The sequence below is a fragment of the Pantherophis guttatus genome, chromosome 6 (genome assembly GCF_059756535.1).
Source record: "Pantherophis guttatus breed Tessera chromosome 6, ASM5975653v1, whole genome shotgun sequence".
Lineage (NCBI taxonomy): Eukaryota > Metazoa > Chordata > Lepidosauria > Squamata > Colubridae > Pantherophis > Pantherophis guttatus.
In genome coordinates this window covers 89,942,784-89,970,532 of record NC_142068.1, presented here as the reverse complement: position 1 = coordinate 89,970,532, position 27,749 = coordinate 89,942,784, and the positions used below count along the sequence as shown (strand labels likewise).

General features: G+C 41.5%; 2 protein-coding genes across 3 annotated transcripts in view; one reads left to right on the top strand and one right to left on the bottom strand.

Moving 5' to 3' along the window:
- POLR3A (RNA polymerase III subunit A) overlaps positions 1-13,603 on the bottom strand; it is a 64,418-nt gene extending 50,815 nt beyond the window's left edge. The window contains exons 1-6 of the mRNA XM_034423999.3: positions 13,380-13,603; positions 10,203-10,335; positions 8,727-8,864; positions 6,488-6,659; positions 4,192-4,346; positions 2,091-2,330 (exon numbers count right to left, since the gene is read on the bottom strand). Coding sequence (XP_034279890.1) covers positions 2,091-2,330; positions 4,192-4,346; positions 6,488-6,659; positions 8,727-8,864; positions 10,203-10,335; positions 13,380-13,423 — 882 coding nt within the window. The 5' untranslated portion in view covers positions 13,424-13,603. The remainder of the gene's footprint in view (positions 1-2,090; positions 2,331-4,191; positions 4,347-6,487; positions 6,660-8,726; positions 8,865-10,202; positions 10,336-13,379) is intronic.
- Positions 13,604-16,496: 2,893 nt separating this feature from the next.
- RPS24 (ribosomal protein S24) lies at positions 16,497-26,949 on the top strand. 2 transcript variants are annotated; one of them, XM_034423997.2, is made up of 7 exons: positions 16,497-16,588; positions 18,802-18,867; positions 20,563-20,772; positions 22,948-23,058; positions 24,179-24,192; positions 25,827-25,851; positions 26,874-26,949. In XM_034423997.2, exons 1-5 carry the CDS (start codon positions 16,586-16,588, stop codon positions 24,182-24,184), a joined length of 396 nt encoding a protein of 131 aa, XP_034279888.2. In that variant the 5' UTR covers positions 16,497-16,585; the 3' UTR covers positions 24,185-24,192; positions 25,827-25,851; positions 26,874-26,949. The 2 variants fall into 2 exon arrangements, with proteins under 2 accessions (XP_034279888.2, XP_034279889.2); XM_034423998.2 differs by lacking the exon at positions 24,179-24,192 and having other exon boundaries at positions 16,498-16,588.
- The last annotated feature ends 800 nt before the right edge of the window (positions 26,950-27,749 follow it).

The following is a 27,749-nucleotide window of genomic DNA, read 5'->3' as shown; positions in this document are numbered from 1 at the left end:
CTAATCATTGTGCCACCACGGCTCTTTGAGAACGTATTTTATTGCTAAACATCATAGTGAAGCTGTCGAGCGGTGTGGTGGCCTAGTGGTGAAGATTCTCACCTCCCACTCGGAAGGTTGAGAGTTCAATCCTAGCTAGCGGCAGACGTTTCTCTCTCCTAGGGTGCAAAGAAAAAATATCTGCCAACTCCGCACAGGCGTCAGGAAAGGCATCTGGCCAGTAAATGCTCAGTTCCATCCAGTCGCCCCCAACTCTACTTTGAATTAAGCGATGACAGGGTCGTAAAAAAGGAGTTATGATTAATTGTGGCTTGTTAATCAAAAATCTGCTCATTTCAAACATGGTGCTTTCAGATATATCTGAAACATTTCAAGGCTGGATACAAATTAGAATAGAATAGAATAGAATAGAATAGAATAGAATTTTTTATTGGCCAAGTGTGATTGGACACACAAGGAATTTGTCTTGGTGCATATGCTCTCAGTGAACATAAAAGAAAAGATATGTTCATCAAGAATCATAAGGTACAACACTTAATGATAGTCATAGGGTACAAATAAGCAATCCGGAAACAATATCAATATAAATCATAAGGATACAAGCAACAAAGTTACAGTCATACAGTCAAAAGTGGAAGGAGATGAGTGGTGGGAATGATGAGAAGATTAATAGTAGTGCAGACTTAGTAAATAGTTTGACAGTGTTGAGGGAATTATTTGTTTAGCAGATTGATGGCGTTCAGGAAAAAACTGTTCTTAAGACACTAAGATTTATTGAAATCAATGGAAGAAATTATCAGTGGAACATGAGGAAATCATGGCTTTCAGTGTGAAGAAAATTGAATGACCTTAGCCTATATAGGGTCAAATAAAAGCTCCTCTCCATTATTCTGTAGACAGACAGCTCGTGTACAGGGAAACTAAAATAATAATTTACCATATATATCAGGATGGTGTAAATATCATTCTGACCCTGATATAGTAGAAATTCAGCAAGAACTAAAATAAGGGTTAAAAAAAAAAAGAGACAATATCACTAGAGCTAGAAAACAACACAGGACAGGTTTAATGAACAATCAGTAACATGATTAGAATCAGAATTGGGCAAAAGTTGTTAATTAAAATAACTGAAGGGGAAAATCGCTGAAGGAAAAATCAATAAGGTATCCAGACCGAGCCATAAAATGGTCTGAATTCATGTTGAGTAAAGAGACAATATTTTTACAATTAATAGGAGACCAGATTCTTGCAACCCCAACAGGTTTTTGACAACAAAGTGAGAAAAGTTTCTTTCAGGAAACACTCACACAGGAGCAAGGGAAAAGAGAGGGAGAGGGAGAAGGTAGGGGAGGGGAGAGGAGAGGAGAGGAGAGGAGAGGAGAGGAGAGGAGAGGTGAGGTTGACCAACCCAAGAGAAAATCTCTAGGTAAAATCTTGGAACATCTTCTGCAAATATACTGCCTTTCATACTGATTTGGGACTCATTGTCCAAGCTACGTTAAACATGATTGAGTAGGAATTTAAGGAGTGCTACTTGTACTTCGTATCTGCTGTCAGCTGGTTCATTTTGTTCATGTAGCTCTTTCTATTCTTTATATTTAACTACAGAAATTGGTTAAAAAAAACCTGCTAAAAATAAACAATAATATATCGGTGGCCTTCTGTTTGGATGGCTTAGTATTTTGCCTCACGTAAATTCACTCATTTAGTTTCACTTGAAACGGTAAAATGGACGAAGTTAAATTGCATACAGCTACAGTTTCACTCTACAGTTAGCACATTAGGTACAGCAAGTGGAAGGACCTGGTATTTAAACAGCCTTAAATAAAAGGCTTTCTATTCCAGTTTTTACGAATTATATTTTAAAGCGAGAGGGGAGGGTAAGACGTGTATTGTAATATATGACCAATTTTCTTTATCATTAAAAAAAAAGGAAACAACATGGAGATTTTTCACTTTTTTTTTCAAATTGAAAGGTGGGAAAAAAGGTAAATAAAAAAAAAGCTAAAAAAATTCCTTCCTTCCTTCTTTCCTTCCTTCCTTCCTTCCTTCCTTCCTTTGTATCTGCCAGAAGCAAAACAAGAAGCTACCTTTTTGATCACATCATTAAGGAAAATGATTTCCGTCAGCTTCATTGTCAGATCATCCTCGTTGGTGCCAGACTTCAAGTCACTGATCACAGAAGGCCGAATGCAGAGTGGTGGAACCAAAAGGCGGGTCAGGATCAGGTCAGACGGTTTCCCTGATTCAGGGTTCATCAGAAGGAGAGGGATGTCTTCTGCAGGAATTCTCTTCAAGATGTTCAATACCATTAGGGGGTTCAGGTTCTCCTGTAAGAGTCAAAACAATAGAGTCACATTTTTACCAAATCGCCCTACATGGGCGACAACTTGCCTCAGCCAACTCGCCACGGCCAATTCACCATGGCCAACTCACCACAGCCAACTCGCCATGGCCAATTCACCACAGCCAACTAGCCATGGCCAATTCACCACGGCCAACTCTCCATGGCCAATTCACCACAACCAACTCATCACGGCCAATTCACCACGACCAACTCACTATGGCCAACTCGCCACAGCCAATTCATCATGGCCAACTCACCGGGATCAACTCACCATGGCCAACTTGCCGCAGTCAACTTGTCATGGCCAACTCGCCACCAAGCCAACTCACCATGGCCAACTTGCTACAGGACAAGAGTTAACACTAATACTGAAGAAATAGTGGATGCCAAAGAACGGACAAAATGATTTGTGAATGACTAAAATATTTTTAAAATTATTTAAAATAATTAAATTGAATTGTTGAATTGTCCCACAGTGAGTTGTCCCCCTGGTGAATTGGCTGTGGCAAGTTGTCCCATTCTGCCCTACATGTGGGCATCTCACAGCTCTAAAGCGACAAGGAAGAACGCATTACAATATAGTTTTAATAATAATAAATTAATATCATCATTTCTCGTGGTAGGAATTTGTCCTTATGGGTAGTCTTCAACTTACAACCATTTGTTTAGTGACTGTTTGAAGTTACAACAGCACTGAAAAAAGGTGACTTATGACTTTGGTTTCTCACATTTACGACCGTTGCAATATCCCGAAGGCCATGGGATCAAAATGTGAATGCTTGGCAAACTCGTTCATATTTATGATGGTTGACAGGCCCGAGGTCACGTGACCATATGTTGTGACCTTCTGACAGGCAAAGTCAATGGGGAAGCCAGAGTCACTTCACAATCGGGTTACTAACTTAACAACTTCAATGATTCATTCAACAACTGCGGCAAGGAAAATATAAAATGGGGCAAAACTCACTTCACTGTCTTACTTAGCAATGGAAATTTCGGGCTTAATCATGGTCGTTAAATCAAGGATTAGCAAAAAAGCCAACAATATTTAAGTAAATTTGCTCTCTCTATGATGCTTCTATACAAGTCAAGGCACAGACACACAAGCATCATACAGCAGTGGCCAAAATTGTGGAAACCTTTTGGCAAAATTTTGGGAAAAGTGTATTTTCTAAAACTAGCTAATAACACCACTTGTTTTTGGAGTAGTACCATAAAATTATATATCAATGGAAAGATAATTTCATCAAGAATGTAATGCAATACCTTTTTTGAAGGATTTGCTATTAGAATAGCAGTTACAGTATAAAGAAGAAAAGTGAAACACGTAGAAAAAAACAAGATATACAAAAATTATCACCATGGAAAAAACAAGATACACAAAAATTATCACGTCAGTTAATACTTAGTTGGGTAACCTTTAGCATGAATTATGGTCTTATAACATCTTCCCATGGAGTGAACCAAGTCTTTGAGTTCTGCAGCTGTTCTAATGTGAAACCAAGATTGAATGATGGCTTCTATTAACTGGGTTTTATTGCTGGGTCGCTTCTGACTAACATGTTTCTTTCGTCGGCTCCCTAGATTTTCAATCGGGTTAAGGTCTGGGCTATTCCCAGGCCATTCCAGCAGTGGAATAGAATTATCTTGAAACTCCAAAAAAATAAAAATAAAAGTGGTATTATTAGCCATCAAGCCTCAAAAATACACTTTTCCCAAAAGGTTTCCACAATTTTGGCCACTAGTGTATAGGAGATCCACTCCAACAGAAACCTGGATTATTGTAAAAAAAAAGAAGAAGAGCGAACTGGGCTAACATATGGTTTGATGTGTTTTCAACTCACCTGGGCTTTTCCCAGCAAAGATTCGATCTCTTTGTTATGTTCTAATGCAGTGTCGAAGGACTGGATGAAATCAGACACCAGGGGGTCCACAATCTTTTTGGTGGTCTTATATTTCTCATGGATGATCTTCAGCAAGCCACACTTCTTTACCGTACCTACAAGGTAACAAGGTTCCAAACCAAGGTTATATATTAATCCGCTCTTTAACTGAGTTTGCGGATTAGCATAAAGAGCAACGAAAGAGTCTTCTGCCATAAGGATGCCACCCAAAAAATGTAACAATGGGGCAAATGTTATGATTTCCAAAACGTGAAGAAGGAGCACGTTCAGTCCCAGTTGGTTTTTGTTGGGGACTCTAATATTCAAGGCGACCGTTACTGTGATAAGAGAGCCAATGTGGTTAAAGACACTGGCCGTTCTGACCTAGGCTTCCTGAGACAGTAAAAAGCACATGATTAGTCCCAAAAACCCTTTTTATTTCACCGGCTGTGAATTATGTTCATTCAAAGCCCGTAATGAGTCACAAATAGTTTGTAAAGATAAGGCTGATAAGCACTCACCATTATCTCTCTTGACACACTGCCAAAGACCTAATTGACAATTAGCTTTGCAAGGCTACACGGACCAGAGTCAAAACGGAGCTTCAGAATTTAAACCAACCAGAATGAACAAAGTTGCTTCCTGCAAAGGCTCACGTGCCTTTGCTCTACCTTTATGTCTTATAGGAGCGGTCAATCATCTCCAAGCCTTATTCCCGAGTTAACCCTTTTGTCTTAACTGTTCTTGCCTTCTGGCAGCTCTGTGTATGCGCACACTGGGAACAGGCTCCCACTATTCCTCTGCCTCGCTGACGTCAGAGTCTGGAGGCTCTGGAGTCAGCACATAACTCCCAGATGGCCGTGGCCCCATCTCTGCCTCTGATGCAGAGCCCCTGTCCGAGCCTTCCCCAGACTCCAGGACTGGCCCATATTCCTCCCCAGCCTTCTCATTGTCTGACTCTGCTGCCAGTTCCACAGGCTGCTGGCGGACCACAACACTGGCTAGAAACTGGGGAAGACAATCAGGTGACTAGGGGCCAGTCACGTTCTCTCTGTCTTAGGAAGAAGACAATGGCAAATCACTTCTGACAACTTTCCCCAGCAAAGGGTCAAAGAGCCCTGGTGGTGCAGTGGTTAGAATTCAGTATGGTAGGCTAATTCTGCTGACTGCCAGGCAGCTTGATTCTCAGCGGCTCAAGGTTGACTTAGCCTTCTGTGGCCAGTAAAATGAGGACCCAGATTGTTGGGGACAAGAGGCTGACTCTGTAAACCACTTAGAGAGGGCTGTAAAGCACTGTGAAGCGGTATATAAGTCTAAGTGCTACTACAAGTGCCACTGAAGTAGAAACAAATAAATACCCATTCCTGCTTATTTTCCTATATTAGGTGTAGCAGTGGTGCAGGCTAATTCTGCTGACTGCCAGCACTTCAGCAGTTCAAATCTCACCAGGCTCAAGGTTGACTCAGCCTTCTGTCCTTCCAAGGTCAGTAAAATGAGGACCCAGATTGTTTTTTTTTTTTTTTATTTGATTTATATGCCGCCCTTCTCCGAAGACTCAGGGCGGCTTACAATGTGCTCAGCAATAGCCTTCATCCTTTTGTATATTTATACAAAGTCAGCTTATTGCCCCCACAAACTGGGTCATTTCACCTACCTTAGAAAGGATGGAAGGCTGAGTCAACCTTGAGCCTTGGCGAGATTCGAACCCTGCAGTAATTGCAGGCAGCTGGTCTTAATAACCAGCTTAATAACAGGGTGCCTTAAATCCCTGTACTACCAAGGCTCTCAGATTGTTGGGGGCAAGAGGCTGACTCTGTAAACCGCTTAGAGAGGGCTGTAAAGCACTGTGAAGCGGCATATAAATCTAAGCACTATTGCTAAACAAATAGTTGTAAATTGAGGTTTAAATTCCTGGATTATAGCTCAAGGCACATTTGGAAACACTAACTGGCTGCATCAAAGTTATGAGACATGGTGGCGCAGTGGTTAGAATGCAGTACTGCAGGCTACTTCTGCTGACTGCAATTGGGCGATTCGATTTTCATCGGCTCAAGGTTGACTCAGCCTTCCATCCTTCTGAGGTTGGTAAAATGAGGACCCAGATTGTTGGGGGAAAGAGGCTGACTCTGTAAACCGCTTAGAGAGGGCTGTGAAGCGGTATATAAGTCTAAAGGCTATTGCTATCTGCTGAACTCCACAGGTAAATTCCAATCGCCTTGTCCAGATGCAGAAGAAGGGGGTTGAGAACCAAACCTACCGTTGAAAGCACCACAATGGGGGCAAGTGTTCTTCTTCCTGCATTTTTCGGAGATCTTTTTCTTCAAACCTCTTTTCTGGAGATAGGTCAACCCGGGTCTCTTCAGATAATCCAAAAATTGTTTCTGTTCTTCAGTGGTCAGTAAGATACGGCAACAAGTCTTGCAAATCATCTAGAGGAGGAGAAAAATCTTTGAATTCATCTTTCCTAAAGCAAAAGAAACAATTAACCTCTTCCCTTGATAAAATCACCCACAAAAGTTTGTGCAAGGGAAAGGGTCCTTGCCGTTCATTTTCTCAGGAAATAGCAAAAGCTCTAAAAAAACACCCTTATTTCTAAATACCTACAAACATTTGGAGAAGACTCCAGGCCTCCTGAAGATTTAATTAATTTTAGTGAATGCTAACAATTTGCAAAATAATTTTATTTAATGTAAAATTTCGCTGACATAATGCAGAAACTGTAGGCTTGGTACAACATACTGTATAACACAAGAGATCTGCTCACATGCATGTTTTATTTGAAGTAAGTTCCTCTAAATTTAACTTTTTTATTTTTCAAGCAGGTGAATGTAGGTCAGCAATCTGGAAGTATAACTTCTCCCGCAACAAATATGCAAATTAATATCAATATTTCTCTTCCACAGATTGAAGAACTGACATAGAAAGAAAGATTAGGAGAGAGCAGACTTTGTTCCATAAAGGTACAGGTTAGTCATATTTGAATTAGACTGCATTCCAGGTCACTTCATAGACACAGCTACACAATTTTGTTGGCAAGTGAAGGCTTTTATTATTCTTTCTTCTAGGGCAGGGGTCTGCAACCTTAAACACTCGAAGAGCTATTTGGACCCGTTTCTCACAGAAAACACCGGGAGCCACAAAACCCTTCCCGTGCCTAACTATTTCCTGAGCGGCCACAAAACTAGCACATGTAGTTGAATAAATGTTATGTTTTCTTCTGAAACTTTTCTTTTCTTGGATTTATCCATGGTTGGCCTACGGGGGGTTGAAAATCACGTGCCGGCGAATGTTGCACATTGGCGGTTGTGACTCATATTTTGAGTGACAGGGAGCCACAGCAGAAGGGTGAAAGAGCCACATGCGGCTCCAGAGCCGCAGGCTGCTGACCTCTGTTCTAGGGTATGTTTTTGCCTTCCTGCCTGATATTTATTTGATTTTTGTGCCTGCTCATTTCCAATCTACTCTGGACACCTCAGTGTTTAAACAACTTAAAGACAACAAAATTCAATACATTCCCTCATCAACTTCCATCCAACTGCTAAACAGTTCTGCCCCTACTTTTATTTATTTTTTCACAGGACAGGACAGGCAGACAATAGACAGATAGAGATGGAGATGCATGGAGGGAGGGAGGGATAGATAGATAGATACATATACACACACACACACATATGTATGTACTGTGTTTTCCCCAAAATAAGACATCCCCTGATAATAAACCCAATTGGGCTTTTGAGCGCATGCTCTAAAATACCCCCCCCCCAAAATAAGGCCCCGCCCCTGAAAATAAGCCCTCCCCAAAAATATTTAACCGCATACACAGAGTTATATAAGATCTCCCTGAATAAAGGCCAAGCGCTTATTTTGGGGTTCAAAAAAATATAAGACAGGATCTTATTTTCGGAGAAACACGGTATATGTATATGTGTGTGTGTGTAGAGAGAGAGGGAGAGAGGGGGGGAGAGGGAGAGAGAGAGAGAAAGAAAGAGAGAGAGAAAGAAGGATGTATGGATGGGGAATGAATAGATAGATAAGACAGGTAGACAGGTAAATAGGTAGGTAGGTAGACAGGCAGGTAGGTAGACAGACAATAGAGTGATAGAGATGGAGATAGATGGATGGATAGACAGACATAGATATCACATTTCTGCATCATTTTTCTTAGCAGGAGCATTTCTCCTCTAGTTAAAACCATATATTACAGCTAGGTTACAGCTACAATTCGGCACATACAAGAGTGTAAACGCATCCTAAACACCCCTCATTAAAGTTACTGAATCGCTTTTCAGAAGTGTTCTAGGCTTCTAGAAAGTCGTTTCTGCTCGAACTGTGCAATTGCAGAAAGAGATGCAGCTGCTTTAATGAGCCAGATACATGCTTGCATTCCTGCACATTATGATGCACCTTTTCCCCCCAAACTGAATGCAAGGTACCGTGCAGCTTGACAGCAGCGCCAATGAAAGATGCTTCTGCTAGAGTTTTTGACTTGACCTTACCTGGAGAATGCCTATCACAGCTTTGAAGTATCCCACGTGAAAACAAGGTAACTCCAGGTCAATGTAGCCATAGTGCCCCAAACATTCTGCCAGATTTTTCCCACAGGTTTTGCAGGGACGATCTTTTTCACTCGTACCCTTGGATAAAAGAATAAAAAGAATGGATGAAGATGAACATTTGTCAAGGTACTATTAGATGAATCAGACTTTTTCCTCCAATTAATCACAAAATTTCAGAAACAGAAATAACAACAATCCATGGCCTGAAGTGGAGATATCTTTTTTTTAAAAAGTACCTCAAGTAATTTTATCAATACCTCTGGAATACCTCAATAAATTTGTTGGAATTTATTTCCAACAAATGCTTAAAAACTATTCTCCTGAAAACTTGGGTCTGGAGGAAAAGGAAACATTTCATTTTGCTCCAGAAAGGTCCATATCCAGATTCACAAATCTTGCACAAACCCAAACTGAAGGATGCCTTAAGGATGACGATAATCCCAGAAAGCAATGCAATTGTTATGGGAATGGGATGGGATGGGATGGGATGGGATGGGATGGGATGGGATGGGATGGAATGGAATAGAATAGAATAGAATAGAATAGAATAGAATAGAATAGAATAGAATAGAATAGAATAGAATAGAATAGAATAGAATTGAATTCTTCATTGGCCGAGTATGATTGGACACACAAGGATTTTGTTTCCGGTACAGAAGCTCTCAGTGTACATACAAGCAAGAATTGATAAATCATGATCATAATCATAAAATTCATTCATAAATCTATAAGATACAACACTCAGTGATAGTCATAGGATACTAAATAAACAATCAGCATAAATCATAATAGGATACTAAATAAAGGCAATCAACATATATCATGATACACAAACAGCAAAGTTATAGTCATAAGAAGCTAAGAAAATAGGTAATGGGAAGGATGAGAAGGAGAATAGTAATATGACCCTACTACATGGTTTGACATCCCAGGGCAAAAGAAAGTGTTGTGGGAATTAGTTGTTTAGCAGAGTGATGGTGGCGGGAGGGGAAGGGGGAACTGTCCCTGTGTCTAGTTGTTTTGACATGCAATGCCCTTTAACGTCATCTTGAGTGAAGAAGTTGAAACAGTTTATGTCCAGGATGTGAGGGGTCTGTAATAATATCAGCTTGCACATGAACAAATGACAAAGAAACTAAACTTAATATTATATAATTCGCAAAATGAAGCATCAAATACTGATTGGCTCAGCATAGTCAGGGAAGTACTTTCATCTCAACAGGAATATACGAGACAAATGGTATCCTTTCTGGTTTAGAGCCCCCATGGTGAGCTTTATTGATTTCTCCTTTCCAATCAGCTGAATAATCCCTAGGTTCTAGTTTACCATGGTTTATTCTGAAACTCTTCAGATATTTACTTCATCAACGTCACTGCTAACATGCCTAAATCAGACTGAGCACCTAGAAGGCTTACCATGCGATGGTCCAATACGCCATATTGAAGTGGTGAGTGGTTGTCTTGGCTGTATAAATTTTTACTAACCACCTGGAGGTGAGCCTGTTGCCGCATTTCTTCAGGAGACTTCATCCCAAAGCAGATGTGGCTTCTAGAACAGAAAGACACCACAGAATATCATAAAGTAGGGATACAAAATAACAGAGTTGGAAGGGACTTTGGAGGTCTTCTAGTCCAGTGTTTCCCAAACTTGACCCTTTGAAGATGTATGGACTTCAACTCCCAGAATTCCTCAACCAGGCATACTGGTTGGGGAATTCTGGGAATTGAAGTCCATGCATCTTAAAATAGCCAAGTTTGGGAAACACTGTTCTAGTCCAAACCCTTGCTCAAGCAGGAAACCCTACTACACCATCTCAGACAAGCGGTTGTCGAATCTCTTCTTAAAAACTCCAGTGATGGAGCACCCATAACTTCTGGAGGTAAGCCGTTCCACTGTTTTATTGTTTTAACAGTGGGGAAATTTCTCCTTAGTTCTAGGTTGCTTCTCTCCTTGATTACGGTAGTTTCTATCCATTGCTTCTTGTCCTGCCTTCAGGCGCTTTGGAGAATAGATTGATCTCCTCTTTGTGGTAGCCCCTCAATTATTGGAACACTGCTATCATGTCACCCCTGGTCCTTCTTTTCATTAAACTAGACCAGGGATGTCAAACTTGTGAACTGCGGGCTAGATGCGTCACGCGCTAGCCACGCCCATCTCCGTTTTAGCGAACTGGGAAAAAAGTCGCTATATATCACATGACGACAACCTGATACCCATGAACTAGACAGACCCAATTTCTGCAACCATTCTTCATATGTTTTAGCCTCCAGTCCCCTAATCATCTTTGTTGCTCTTCTCTGCACTTTTTCTAGAGCCTCAACATCTTTTTTATATCGTGGCGACCAAAACTGGTCCTTGGCAATTATCTCTAGTATGGAACAAGATGCTTCTTCCACAGACAAAAAAATTCCAAAAACACAATGTGCAAACTTTCTAAGAGCAACTAAGACGATTAAAGGCCTCGATACTGAAACATCTGAAGAACCATTGCAGGAGTTGGGTATGGCTAGTCTAGAGAAAAGAAGGACTAGGGGTGACATGATAGCAGTGTTCCAGTATTTGAGGGGCTGCCACAAAGAAGAGGGGATCAACCTATTATCCACAGCACCAGAAGGCAGGACAAGAAATGATGGATGGAAACTCATCAAGGAGAGAAGCAACCTGGAATTAAGGAGAAACTTCCTGATGCTGAGGACAATTAACCAATTAACCCATCTTCTTCAAAGAAGGAGAACCAATCTGAACCAGTAGATAGCTGAATCTGCTCCGTGCCTCTTGCATGAAGTACCATTTTTATTGTTGTTGTTAGTCGGAAGTCGTGTCCAATCAATCACGACCCTATGGACAACGTTCCTCCAGGCCTTCCTGTACTCTACCATCCCCCGGAGTCCATTTAAGCTCACTCCGATTGCTTCAATGACTCCACTGAAGTCACTGAATAAACACGTCATGTTTATACACCCCTATAAATCTGACACGTCTTTTTTTAAAAAAACAAATGTCTAAAAATGCTCTACCAATGCAGTTTGCAGCATTTGAAGAACACTAGAACTCCAGGCATACACATCTGACACTTCCATTCACTATGTGCCATCAAAGCTGTTTTGATTCCTAGTGATTCCCTATGGATAGATTCTTTAAATTGATTATACCGGATTTGTTTTTAATTTTAATATGCATTAGGCAATAAAGCAGGTAGTCCTCAATTTACAACCGCAATTGAGCGCGACATTTCTGTTGCGAAATGAGACATTTGAGTTTTGTCCCATTTTACAACCTTTCTTGCCCCAGTTGTGAATCCCTGCAGTCGTTAAGTTAGTAATGGGATTGTTAAGTGAATCTGGCTTTCCCATGGACTCAGAAAGTCACAAAAGGGGATCACATGACTCCGGGACACTGCAACGGTCATAAATATGAGTCAGTTGCTAAGCTCCTGAATTTTGATCACATGACCATGGCCACGGGGATGCTACAACGGTCGTAAGTTTGAAAAACGGCCTACAGTCACATTTTTCAGCACCGTTTGTAACTTCGGCCATTAAATGACCTATTGTAGGTACACCTTTGTCTGAACGTGGGCATTTCTGAACTTGCATCACACCTGCCTAGAGTGCAACTGTGCACATCTGGTGATGTGTTTGGGGCGCTCTGGGATGGGATGGGAGGAAATCCCTAAAGGGGAACATGCTTAGAAATGGAAGGAGAGAATCTCTTTCTGAAAAGGCAAAACCCAGGAGACCCTTTGAGTCACTTGGGCTTGTGGCCTGCAAGGGTTGATCTTCCCCTATTTGCACACACGCACACACACAAACACATGCACACACAAACAAATGCATGGACACACAAATACACAAACACGCACACACACACAAACACATGCACACACAAACACATGCACACACAAACACATGCACACACCAACAAATGCATGGACACACAAATACATAAACACGCGCACACAGTCACACAAACAGGACACATGAACACACACACACACACACAAATGCATGGACATACCAACACGCACACACCAACACAAACACAAATGCATGGACACAGAACAGACACATGAACACACGCACACAAGCACCAACACACAGACACATCGACACACACAAACACAAACACACACACAGAGAAATGCATGGACACACAAATATACACCAACATGCACACCAACATGCACACACATGCACACACATACAGAAGAGACACATGAAAACACATACAAGCACCAACACACACAATGCACGGACACACAGAAACACACGCACACACAGAAACACCAACACACACACACATCAACACACACACACAAACACACGGATACACAAATGGACACACAAACAGAACAGAAATATGAACACACACAGAGAAACACCAACACCAACACACACTCACATAACACATACACACAAACACACACACAAATACACCGACACACAAATGGACACACAAACAGAACAGACACACCAACACAACCACCAACACACACACACACACAAACACATGCACAGACACCCACAAAGTCACAGACACATGCACGCATGCACACACAGCCACCCCCACCCCCAGCCCGCTCCCGGCCTCACATCTTCTTGGCCACGTCCGTCTCGCGGAACTGCTCCTTGACCATGGCTCCGGCCGGCCCGCAGCGAGCAAGGCGAAGGGAAGAGGACACCACGCCGGCGGAGAAGCCCAGCCGAGTGACGTCACCGGCGGAGCGACGGCGGTCGCCTACCCCGTGGCGTCACGCGCGCCTCCGACGGGCAGCCCGGGGAAACCCCGGAAGTGAGGAAGGAAGGAGTCTTTTGATAGGCTGACAGAGGGGAAAGGGGGCGGGGCGAATGGGCGGGTAGGGGAAAGAAATATGAATGGGACTCTCTTCACTTGATTTTTTGAGTGATAATAGAGTGCTAGAAAATGTCTGGATAGATAGATGAATGGATAGTGGATGGATGGACAGACAGACAGAGATGGAGATAGATAGAAACACAGATACATACAATGATAATGAAGAAGAGATAGATTGATAGATTGATGATTGATATGATGAAGAAAGATATATATGATGAAGAGATAGATACAATGATGATGATGAAGTAGATATGATGATCAAGAATACAGATATGATGATGATGATGATAAAAAAAGATATAGATGGTTAGATGATAGATAAATCGATAGAATAGAACAGAACAGAACAGAATAGAATAGAATTTTTATTGGCCAAGTGTGACACACAAGGAATTTGTCTTGGTGCATATGCTGTCATTGTACATAAAATAAAAGATATGTTTACCAAGAATCATAAAGATAGATAGACTAGATAGATAGATAGATAGATAGATAGATAGATAGATGGTTGATTGAGACAGAGAGATGGATGGATGGATGATTGAGACAGAAAGATAGAGGAGTTTCTTGACTATTAATTGATTGATACAGTATCTTGATGAATGGATAGATAGATATAGATCGATAGATGGTTTGTAGGTATATGATAGTTAAAAAAATAATAAAAATTTGATAGAAGACTTGACATTGATAGAACTCTATAGAGATAGAAAATTTCTTGATCGAATGATGGGTTGATAGTTTAATAGATCAGATACTAGAGAGATAGAGAAGTGTCTTGATAGACTATAACTAATCACACAACAATGTGATGATGGGGTAATTGTATAGAACTGGGTAGTGTAAATAAACTATGTAGGAGTAGAAGTCTGTGAACAAAACAGCAAGGAAGGTGGTTGAGAACCATGACTCTCAGCAAGTGGCAGCTCCTAGTTGCCTTAAGAAATTAAGTTGGAGGATGGACCTGGTTAGAACATGGATGGGAAACCACCAAGCAATGCTAGGGTTGAATGAATGAATCTCTATTACAGCCAAAGGCTGGAGGTTTTAAAAAAAGGGAACTGAAAACAACTAAAAACAATAAAAAGTGGAATAACACAAGCAATTGCAATCATTAGTATGAAAAGTATCCCACGTTGGAAGACTTCTCAGTAATTGATGCTTGATTTTCATGGCCGAGGCACGGTATTTACCCAGTTGTGGGTTAGACTGGGAAGAATTTTGGCAAATTGTATGCTTGGCAAGAAAAATGCATGGATTTAGTCCATGTTTTCCGAAGGAGTTTGGCTTCACTTGAAGGAGATTTTAATTTCCATGTAAAATATCCAATACAGGTGCATTAGATGGGCTATGCAGAGTAATATAGAACATATGGAAATATCAAGTCAAGCTCATCCCACGTTGATTTTGGAACACGGGTATGTAGCTTATCTTGGCAATATTTTGGAAGTGGAATATAGGAATTACAATTTGTTTAGTGACCATTCGAAGTTACAACAGCAGTGAAAAAAGTGACCATTTTTCACACTTTTGACAAGCATCGGCAGGGTCACACGATCAAAATTCGGGCACTTGGCAACTGACTCATTTTTACGACGGTTATAGTGTCCCAGGATCATGTGATCCCTTTTTTTGCGACCTTCTGACAAACCCAAGTCAACGGCGAAGCCAGGTTTCACTTAACACTTAAGTGACTCACTTAAAAATTGCAGCGATTCCCTTAGCAACTGTGGCAAGAAAGATCACAAAACTCAACTACTGTCTCGCTTAGCAACAGAAATTTTGGGCTCAGTTGTGGCCGTAAGTCGAAGACTACCTGCACTGATAACTTTTAAAAGCTGCGTATAGGGGTGTGTTTTAAATTCGAATTGCAACACAGCTCCACTATTAAGACCAGGAACCAGTTGCTATTGAGTTGATGGTCACTGTAGGAAGTTAGCACCCACCCCTTTCCTGGAAGAGTGAAATATTTTAGGAAATATGAAAAAGGCAGAATATTATATTTCCCTGGGATAAGCATGTTTTGAAGCAGCTCCCATCTTCCTGCCCTCACCCTTTGTCAATGGGCCATTAAGGCTTGGGCCAGTCTATTCTACATAACAAAGATCTACCTTCTTCAGGCAGAGCCAAAGTAGGAATTGCCAAAGATCCAACAAAGATAAGATTAGCCCTCTACACAACAGCAGCAGAAACTCACCACATGTGACCTGGGAAACACATGTGACCATCAGCCAGCAAGGCTAGCTAAAACACCCACCCCCTGGGAGTCTGACAACCAATCAGGATACTCTTTCTGGGCCCCAGGAATTGCAGAGCCAGAGAGAGCATAAAAACCCAAGGATTTACTGTATCTGCCCCTTTTTCTGTTCAGGAACTCAAGCCATGTGATCCTGTCCACCATTAAACCATCTTTCCAAGCAGCCTCCATGTTTCCAGTGTCTGTTTCCCCACTTGGAGCAGAACCTAGAAGGATGTTTCTTCCAACAGTCACTATTCACTGAATTTGCAAACTGCGGCTATCAACCCTGAAAATGTAGAGCTTCATTCAGCCACTGCTGCTGAATATCCACGATATTTCATGGATTGGAGGCAGACTTGGTTGGATTATGCCTTAAATTGCATTTGCCCGCCTGGCTGACTGTTGAAATGCATATGCATCTCATTAATATCCGATAGGAATTCCTATTTCCGTCTTTCTCCGTACAAAATATGAATAAGAGCTTCATAATCCATACGCCAGAACATTCAACCTGATAGAATCAGGAGGACTAATAAGTGGTCTCTCTTTCCCTCTCCACTCGCTGATTTACCGCGGCTAGCGGAAATCCCTCCTTTTTCCGTGAGAGCACCGCCTTTTCCTCCCTGCTGCGGCATATGATTGGCTACCGAACGTCCCTTCCTTCTTTTCTCTCTCTCTGGGGCTGCGAGACAGGCCGCCAAGATGGTGAGTGCTGGTGATGGAGATTCTAGAGACAGAGAAGCTCCTTCAATCCGTCCTGGCCAGGCGCCATCCTCGGCCCTGGAGACTCCGGGCCGCCTGCCTTCTTTTCCGCGGGGGTTGCGGAGTCTTTTAGGGGGGTTATGGGGTGGAGGAAAGGGGGCGAAGATGCCGACGCCGGGGCTTCCCCGTGGGTCCCCGGTTCTCTGCCATGGGCCAACCTCCCTTTCTCTCTCCCCCCATCCCGCCCCCCCCTTTATTAATCTGAGCTGCACGCAGTTGTGGGAGCTTCATCACTGGAAGCTTTGAAGAAGAGACTAGATTGGCATCTGTCAGAAATGGTGAAATCCTGCTTGGGGAGGGGTTGGACTAGATGACCTACAAGATCCCTCCCAACTCTGTTATTCTATTAATAAATGATGTAGGGTCTCCTTGGATGGGGGGTTGGACTAGATGACCTACAAGGTCCCTTCCAACTTTATTATTCTATTAATAAATGGTGTAGGGTCTCCTTGGATGGGGGGTTGGACTAGATGACCTACAAGGTCCCTTCCAACTCTGTTATTCTGTTAATAAGTGGTGTAGGGTCTCCTGCTTGGGTGGGGGTGGAGGGTTGGACTAGATGACCTACAAGGTCCCTTCCAACTCTGTTATTCTGTTAATAAGTGGTGTAGGGTCTCCTGCTTGGGTGGGGGTGGAGGGTTGGACTAGATGACCTACAAGGTCCCTTCCAACTTTATTATTCTGTTAATAAATGGTGTAGGGTCTCCTTGGATGGGGGGTTGGACTAGATGACCTACAAGGTCCCTTCCAACTCTGTTATTCTGTTAATAAATGGTGTAGGGCCTCCTGCTTGGGCGGGGGCGGAGGGTTGGACTAGATGACCTACAAGGTCCCTTCCAACTCTGTTATTCTGTTAATAAACGGTGTAGGGTCTCCTTGGATGGGGGGTTGGACTAGATGACCTACAAGGTCCCTTCCAACTCTGTTATTCTGTTAATAAACGGTGTAGGGTCTCCTTGGATGGGGGGTTGGACTAGATGGCCTACAAGGTCCCTTCCAACTCTGTTATTCTGTTAATAAGTGGTGTAGGGTCTCCTGCTTAGGTGGGGGTGGAGGGTTGGACTAGATGACCTACAAGGTCCCTTCCAACTTTATTATTCTATTAATAAATGGTGTAGGGTCTCCTTGGATGGGGGTTTGACTAGATGACCTACAAGGTCCCTTCCAACTCTGTTATTCTGTTAATAAGTGGTGTAGGGTCTCCTGCTTGGGTGGGGGTGGAGGGTTGGACTAGATGACCTACAAGGTCCCTTCCAACTCTGTTATTCTGTTAATAAGTGGTGTAGGGTCTCCTGCTTGGGTGGGGGTGGAGGGTTGGACTAGATGACCTACAAGGTCCCTTCCAACTTTATTATTCTGTTAATAAATGGTGTAGGGTCTCCTTGGATGGGGGGTTGGACTAGATGACCTACAAGGTCCCTTCCAACTCTGTTATTCTGTTAATAAATGGTGTAGGGCCTCCTGCTTGGGCGGGGGCGGAGGGTTGGACTAGATGACCTACAAAGTCCCTTCCAACTCTGTTATTCTGTTAATAAACGGTGTAGGGTCTCCTTGGATGGGGGGTTGGACTAGATGACCTACAAGGTCCCTTCCAACTCTGTTATTCTGTTAATAAACGGTGTAGGGTCTCCTTGGATGGGGGGTTGGACTAGATGACCTACAAGGTCCCTTCCAACTCTGTTATTCTGTTAATAAATGGTGTAGGGTCTCCTGCTTGGGTGGGGGTGGAGGGTTGGACTAGCTGACCTACAAGGTCCCTTCCAACTTTATTATTCTGTTATTCAGAAGTTGTGGGAGCTTCATCACTGGAAGCTTTCAAGAAGAGACTGGACTGCCATCTGTCAGAAATGGTGTAGGGTCTCCTGCTTGGGTGGGGGATTGGACTAGATGACCTAAAAGATCCCCTCCAACTCGGTTATTCTGTTTCTGCTCTCCAACATTGAGGGGGCACCAGGTTGGGGAACAGCGGGTGTTTGCTCTAACATGGCTCTCTAAATTGACCCTTTTTTTTTCCACTTTGCACACTTCCAGAGGTTTGTAGCTGTGCACACTCACCTGTTTTGTTTTGTTTTGTTTTTGGAAAAGAGGGGTGGTTTGCATTAGTTATGTATGCAAGTGAAATGCTTTATCAAATTTTTTATTTTACTTTATTATAGAACGATACGGTCACTATCCGAACGAGGAAGTTCATGACAAACCGGCTGCTTCAGCGTAAGCAAATGGTAAGATGCTTATTTTGTGGGTGAAGTTGGAGTCCGAGGTGAAAAACTTCATGGGCCTGCAATTATTTCATTTGCATGCCGTCTAATCAATAACCTAATCACGCTGGCCTACAGGAACAGTTAAAACCGCCCACTGTAAATATAGCTAGTAATATAATCTGGCTTTTGGAATGCTAATTGTGTTAATCGAAAAGATGGCAAGAGAGGCTAGCTTGAGAGGTTCAGAAGGATTTACAATGATTTGGGTGTAATAAATTGCAATTATGGATCCCTCCCTTCAATGAATATGGTTTAAAAATGAGACAATTGGGAAACCTGTCCCTTGCATGGAAGCAAAAGTTGTTGTATAAATGCATGAAATGGGAAGACGTGTCATTTGTAAATTTGTTGTTCTGTTCTCATCCTTACCGGCTGTCATAAACTCATGATCTTCTAAATGTCCAGGGAACTGTCAATCTTTAATGCGACTTTGGGGTGGGTAGAATGACTGCAGAATTGCAAGTTTCGAAATGGTTATTTGGCAAACATAGATTCAATAATATATTTAGTAACACTGTATTAATATTATTCTTCTCATCTTTCCTATTACCTATCTCCTTTTCTATTTATGATTATAACTTTGTTGCTTGTATCTTTACGATTTATATTGTTTTATTTAGTTTCCTAGTACGACTTATGTTGATTCTATCACTAAGTGTAACTTATGATTTATGATGAATGCATTTTTTATGATGACTATGATCATGATTTATATTTTTTTAACCATACAATTGACCTGTTTCATTTTTGGATTTTTGCCTGTGTTTCTGCACAAGTAGCCCCTGTTGTTGCTGCCGTCTTTCTTCACCACCACTCCCTCTACAAAAAACCCTCAAAAAAATCTCATCTCATTTTTAAATCTGAAAATACTCTACAATAGTGGCCAAAATTGTGGAAACCTTTTGGGAAAAGTGTATTTTCTAAGACTAGATAATAATACCACTTTTTTTTTTTTGGAGTAGTACCATAAAATTATATATCAATGATAATCGAATCAAGGATGTAATGCAATAATTTTTATGAAGGATTTGCTATTAGAATAGCAGTTACAGTATAAAGAAGAAAAGTGAAACAAGTAGAAAAAATGAGATATACAAAAAATATCACCGTAGAAAAAATGAGATATACAAAAATGATCACCATGTCAGTTAATACTTGGTTGGGTAACCTTTAGCATGAATTATGGCCTTACAAAGTCTTCCCATGGAGTGAACCAAGTCTTTTAGTTCTGCAGCTGTTATAATGTGAAACCAAAACTGAAGGATTGCTTCTATGAACTGGGTTTTATTGCTGGGTCGCTTCTGACTAAGAAGTTTCTTTAGTCGGCTCCATCAATTTTCAATTGGGTTAAGGTCTGGGCTATTCCCAGGCCATTCCAGCAGTGGAATATGATTAACTTGAAACTCCTAAACAGAAGTAGTATTATTAGCCACCAAACCTCAAAAATACACTTTTCCACAATTTTGGCCACTACTGTATGTATTGGGACAACCTATAAGCATAAAGATTGAGGCATTGCATATTTCTGGCCTACTCTTTCAAGTTCGATGCTGAATTTTTAACAAGCTTATGAGCCATCTCTGCCACTAAAATATTTCCTTCACAGGCATAAAGAAGCTTTGAATTTATTTGTTTTTTTCACTCCTGAATCTGTAGGTTATTGACGTCCTTCATCCTGGAAAAGCCACTGTACCCAAAACAGAAATCCGCGAAAAGTTGGCAAAAATGTATAAGACAACACCAGATGTCATTTTTGTCTTCGGCTTCAGGACCCATTTTGGTGGTGGGAAAACCACCGGCTTTGGCATGATCTATGATTCTCTAGACTACGCAAAGAAAAATGAACCAAAGCATAGACTGGCCAGGGTAGGTTGTTTTTATCTTTTTTTTTTCTTGGAATATGCACCATGTTGGATTAAAAGGAATATTTATTCTGGTTGCATAGCAGTTTATGAAGTTTGGAGTTAAGGGGCACTCTTTCTCTCGTTCCGTTTTCAGGGGTTAATTAAATATCAATTAAAATGTCAAAATGGGGTTTAATACTTCCACCACTGAGGCAAGGATTTGCACATTTCTATAACAATATATATATATCTCTCTCTATATATATATAAAATACTAATACCATGTTTGTAAAACGCCTAAATTAAAGTTGTATTTTCCTGATGTCATGTCCCCTTTTTCTCTGTGCTACCAGTGATTTGTGTAAAATAGTTTGTAACAGGATAGTAAGTATTATGGTGCAAACCTCTAGCTATTATTATCTTTGCCGAGTATTTTGAAAATACGAATAGTGGTTGGCTGCAGTCTAGTTTTTTGTTTAGATGTATGTAACTTGCCTACAAAAAAAAGTGCTTTTTGTATGAGTTGGGCACTTAAATAGTGGCTCATTGTGGATTGAGAATCATTAGCTCATCATTTCTGTAAATTGTAATAATCCTGTTATAGAACCTTAGATCTTGTGAAAGAATGGAACATAGATATTCAAATTAAATGTACTTCTATTTTTTCTTCATTTATAATCCTGCCTTTGTTACTTTTATGAATAAGGCAGTGAAGACACATAATATTCCTTCTCCTATTTTTCCCCACAAGAACAGCCACCCTATGAAATGGGTTGGGCTGAGAAAGAGAGAGAGTGACTGGCCCAAACTCACCAGCGGCCTTTCATGGCTAAGTCAGGACTAGAACTCACAATCTCCTGGTTTCTAACGTGGTGCCTTCACAACTGGATCAAACTGGCTCTGTTTGGCCGTTAATGGGCACTGCAGATGTATATATGGCATCAGATAAATAGGTCAAAGCCACATGTATTATTTTTATTTATTGAGTTGTGGTGGCACAGTGGTTAGAATGCAACAATGCACGCTACTTCTGCTGGCTGCCAGCAGTTCAATCCTGACTGTCTCAAAGTTGACTCGGCCTTCCCTCCTTCCGAGGTTGCTACAACGAGGACTCAGATTGTTGGGCTGCAATATGCTGACTCTGTAAAATCACTTAGAGAGGGCTGAAAAGCACCGTGAAACAGTATATAAGTGCTGTTGTTAGTGCTATTTATAAAATTTACTGACTGCCCATCTTACCATAAGGTAACTCTGAGCCAGTGGTGGGTTGCTACTGGTTCAGCCTGCTTCAGGCGAACCGGTAGCAGCAGCGGCGGGAGGCTCTGCCCACATGCCCAAACGTCATCAAATATAACATGCGCATGCGCAGAAGTGGCGCCCGCACGAGCAAACCGGTACCAAAAGTAAATGAAACCATCCCTGCTCTGAGCGGCTTACAGTTACATCTAAGTTAAAACATAAAAAGTTAAAACCAAACGTTAAAACCCAAGGAGACATTTGGAGGATGGGGGCGGAGTAGGGAAGGAGGTGGGATCTGTTATTACTCAATCAACCCCCTCCATTGTTCTGATTTCCCCGCCTGGGCTCTAAGCCGACTGGCAGAGCCACATCGGGGGGACAGACGGACGGACAAGATGTTCCAGAGGGCAGGAGCCACAGCAGAGAAGGCCCTGTTATAATCGGGCTGACGGACCGGACCAGCACGAATCAGTGGGGCAAGACGGTCCCTCAAGTAACCTAGACCTATGCCATGAATAAATAAATAAATAAATAAATAATTTTATTTCTATACCGCCCTTCTCCCGAAGGACTCAGGGCGGTGTACAGCCAATTTAAAAACACAACACACAACAATAGTTAAAAATTAAAATAATTACATAGATTTGGCCGATTTAAAACCCCAAACATTTAAAATACCCCAATTAAAAGGGCTTTAAAGCTGATCACCAAGCCCTTGAATTGCACACGGAAGCAGACTGGTAACCAGTTTAGCTCGCGGAGCAGTGGTGTCCCAGGGGCTATTCTTGGGTCCCCCAAATTACCCACAATGCCACACTCTGCAGCAGTTGTAGCTTCCGAATGCTCTCCCAAGGATAGCCCCAGGTAGAGCGCATTATGGTAGTCCACCTGTCAGATGACTAGGCACTGAATGCCCTAGAAATGTTGGCGTGAAGTTCATTCTCGTTGTCTTCACCAGCATGGCTTGTATGAAAAGAAAAAGACTTCCAGGAAACAGCGGAAAGAGCGTAAGAATAGGATGAAGAAGGTCAGAGGAACCGCGAAAGCCAGTGTTGGCGCTGGCAAGAAGGTAAGGGCATCCCCCTGAAAATTAGAAACGTTGATCAGACACAATTGTTGCCGCTTTACTTTTATTTCATTGACAAAATAAAATGACTTTTTTTTTCTTCCCCTCACTAATTTCCATCTTTCACCAATGGCTCACAGAAGGTAATTCCGAGCTCATTCACTTTGTTTTGGCTTTATAGCTAACAAAGTGAAACGGTAAAAGGATGGGGGTCTTTAGAATTTCCATAGAAACATAGAATTTTTAGAGCATTCTCTTTCCCCCCTCCATCCCTTCTCTTTTTCCTCGCATTGCATCTAGTTTCCTCCTTAGTTTACCTTGTCAAATACTGCTTTAATTTCAGATTATTATTATTTTTTTAGAATTAAGAAATAATTCCTTCTGGCCGGTGATTGGCAGGTGTCAAAACTGAAATGCTCATTAACTGGCATTTAACGAGATTGGAAATGTATGTTGAATTATAATTTTAGCTTCAAAAGAGAAAAGAGTTACAGGCTTTTAACAGATGTTCGTTAAAACTGGCATTTAAGGAGAGGTATACCTCTCCTTAAAAGGGACGTGGTGGCTCAGTGGGTAAGACACTGAGCTTGTCGATTGAAAGGTCGGCAGTTCAGCAGTTCGAATCCCTAGTGCTGCGTAACGGGGTGAGCTCCCATTACTTGTCCCAGCTTCTGCCAACCTAGCAGTTCAAAAGCAGGTAAAGAATGCAAGTAGAAAAATAGGGACCACCTTTGGTGGGAAGGTAACAGCGTTCCGTGCGCCTTTGGCGTTTAGTCATGCCGGCCACATGACCACGGAGACGTCTTCGGACAGCGCTGGCTCTTCGGCTTTGAAACAGAGATGAGCACCGCCCCCTAGAGTCAGGAACGACTAGCACATATGTGCGAGGGGAACCTTTACCTTTATACCATTTTATCAGCAACATAATGTTTAGATTCTGGCATAGCCTATTTAGGATTAGAACACCCTGGGCCAGTTTTATTTTGTGTGGACTTCCTTTCAAAGGTGGTGGTTTTCAAGCTTTTCATTCAGCCAGGTTGTGGTGCTTTAAATAAATCCTTCATGTTAATAACTGTTTGCTTTCACTTCTCTTTTCTACTTCCTTGGATTTCTTCTTAATCAGAAATGAGGTGTTTGGTAGGTATAGAGAGTAAGCATGGTTGTGATTGCATGAGCTGAGTGTCCCTCACCTGTTTTTCTGATGTTCTTCACGGGTTTTTCGTTTTTGAAGCCGAGTTTCTGTGTTTTGTGCACATTTAATTTATTCATTTAGTGCACATCTAGTTTATTAATTTAGTATGCTGCCAGTCTCACTCTGCGAAGCATCTCTGCTATAGTTCCAGGTACATGTGCTACGGACTCATAAGTTGTTCTTATAGGCTTGTTCCTGTGTTCATGTTTATTTCATATTTAGGTTGAACTGTATTACCGAGGTTCTGTAGAAAATGCCCCTTTGAGTTAGCTAATTATAATTAAAATGGTTGGGGAAACTGACTTTCTAGACCAGCGGTCACCAACTGGTGGTCCGTGGGCCACTGGTAGTTCATGAGAAAATTTTGGTGGTCCGCAGAAAAATAATTTTAATTTTTTTATCTTGCACTAAATACTATTTATCTTTTTTTAAAAATTATATTAGTGGTCCGCAGGATTTAAAATTATAAATTTAGTGGTCCATGGGGTCTGAAAAGTTGGTGACCCTTGCTCTAGATTTCTCTCCTTTTCATAGAATGGGAAGAAAATTCCCCCTTTTTTGCTTGTAAGTTACTGGTAAAAATCAGTAAATGTACTGTAATTTTGGGGCAACACATTGTATCAGTAAAAAATGAGGGTTGAGGGATGTCTGGTAAGCTTCCCTCTTCTATTTTCTCAGAGTTTAATTCCAAGAATAGCAGCTTTCCTTGCTTATTTAAACTAGAAGACAAGGAAGCTATCCGATGTATTGTGCTATGCAGGCATTGTATATCTCCGCCTTATTTTGGCTTGCCTGAAATTGAAAGTGTATAGATTGGATTTGTTTCGGCCACACTGTGTATCAAATTGTTGCTGCCTCTATTAATCACCTGTAGCAAATCTGTTGCAAATTGGCTATCACATATTCTACATCTTAATTTCTGTTCCTTAACATACCACAAAACCCTTGATTGATTTACCGGACTCCAGTTTAGTGGACATAACCCATTCATAGCTTTACGCACGGGTAATGCTATTTTTGCGCGTATAACATTCACTTTCTGTTTAGCAAGTATCCTCTAGCAGTCAATTAAAACCAAGGTTTTATTCCACTGGAGTGCTAAACCAGGTTTAGCAGAGCACTCTGACATCTCACCTGTTACAGTTGAGTTGTACAGTAAAAAAAAAAACACTATATTTTTCTCTGTGTTGTAAAAATAGCTTATCTGCGGGAATTTGTTCATCAAGCATTTCACTCCAAAAGCAATCATTGTCAACGACTAACTTGCGTGCTTTTTGTTACCTTCAAAATTCTGTTGCATCATTGCTTTTTTTCCTATCAACTTCTATTTTGCCACGTTCCGTGGTCCTCTGTGCCACAAACAGAATCTAACATGATCATCCTTAGAAATTGAACAAAGTTTCAAGCTGAATCTTTAACCTGAGACAGCTAAGGTAAATTCTTCAGTTTGGTAAGCTGTTTCTTTGGAAATGGTTAATAACCAGTGGCAGAACAGTCAAACGATCAGATTATTTGAAGCATGTTTTATATCTTCCATGTTTAAAGATGTACTGACAAGCCTTCTTTTCTTTTCTTGCAGTGAGCCAGTCAGGGAACCAAACCAGGTACAGTAGTTTGAATGGCATTATTCAACCACCTGCTTACCCACAGTCCGTTTTCTACCTGCTTACCTTAGTGGGGAAAGATTTCCTTTTACAACCTAAATACACTGCATTCTTTTAATTTAACCATCTGCTCCCTCCAGAATTTTTGGATGTAGTAAATTTTATAGTTAGGATTAGCTGAAACCAGTCGTTTGAGGTAGCATTTTAGCTAATCCAGACTTTGGAGCAAGGAGCTGTGTTTCTCCCCCCAGCAAAGTTAAAAAGTTCTGGCAGAATCTCTCTCCACATGAAGCCCTTGGTTAGAGTGGAAGTACAAACAATTAGGAGCTCCTTACCAATCACATTTTGGGTGCTTTATCAGCTCTCGGGGGCTGATATTATTTTGAGCCATTGCAAGCAGAAGAGGTTTGGGAATCTTAAGATTCTCGCATACTTTCAGTTACCGTATTTTTCGGACTATAAGACGCACGGGTGTATAAAACACACCAAGATTTCGAAGAGGTAATCAAGAAAAAAAAAACATTTTTGCCTTCCCCAGCCCCCTGGAGCACTCTGCAGGCCTCCCAAAGCCTCCGCGTGCCCCATTTTTTGCAAAAATGGCGTTTTTGCCCTCCCCAGCCCACAGGAGCACTCTGCAGGCCTCCCAAAAGCCTCTGCATGCCCTATTTTTGTGAAAAACGGGCCCGTTTTCTGCAAAAACAGGACACGCAAGGCAGGGCTTTGGGAGGCCAAAAATGGCTGTATTCGGTGTATAAGATTCACCAACATTTCCACCCTCTTTTGGGGGAGGGGGAAGTGCGTCTTATATTCCAAAAAGTACAGTAGCTGCTCTTTTTTAGCACTGTTGCAATTATAAGGTCACTACTCAAGTTGGTCCGTCAATACATTTGGATAAATAAATGCAGTCTGGGTCCCAGTTCTGGGTTGTAATTGGTGGGGGGAACTACATGCATCTTACTCAGATTTATAATTTACTGCCTAATGTTAAAAACTAACTTTATTTTTTCTTTTTTTACCTATAGGAAAACTAAAATAGCCCGGCTCTATGGAAGTTGTACTGAAGTCAGTTCTATGAATAAATTTTTATGAAAATCAAAACTCTATGCTTCCTGAATGTTCTTGCCCTGAGGAGTTGGGACTGCTCAGATTCGCACACAGTATCAAAAAGAGAAAAACAAATTTGATTCAATCAGGTAATTGGCCCCAGGGAGTGAGAAGATGAAGTTTAATCTAAAATAGTGGTATTTAAAATGAAGTGTGTTTGAAAAAGAGCAGCCCTAATTACTCAAATCAGAATGTAAAAATCAATCTTTACATTGGGAAACGACCATGAGATACTGAGCATTAATTGCAGGAGCAGCAATCAGAAAGGAAGGAGAGGGGAAAGAGAATGCGGAGTGGAATGGAGTGGAGAGTGGAGTAGAGTAGAGGAATGGAATGCAGAATAGATAGGATCTTTATTATCACTTTAAATGTATTGTCACTAATAAGCACACATTAAAATGAAATTTTGTTGCATTCAGCTCTCAAAAGATAACCATTATCTTAACCCCCCCACATATAGGACACAATGGGAATTGTAATTGAGCAATCTTGCCAGTGTCTAAATTTCTTCCTCCTTCGTATATGTTTCCTTTTGGTTTTCGTCGGTCGTCAGATGCAAAGACGACAAAACCCAACTGGTAGAATTCCTCTGCTGGAATCTAGCTCTTGCTCTCCAGCATTCCTGGGTCTCCAAAGACAGATTCCTCCAGTCCTGCATTTCGTCTTATTGTCACTAGTCGTGCTGTACTGCATGCACTAATATCACATCCTTCATTGTTGCTTTGTCCTGATCAAACTTTCTGGCATTTCCACCCTTAATCTGTCAACACTGATGCCGTCTAGCTAGTTTAGAC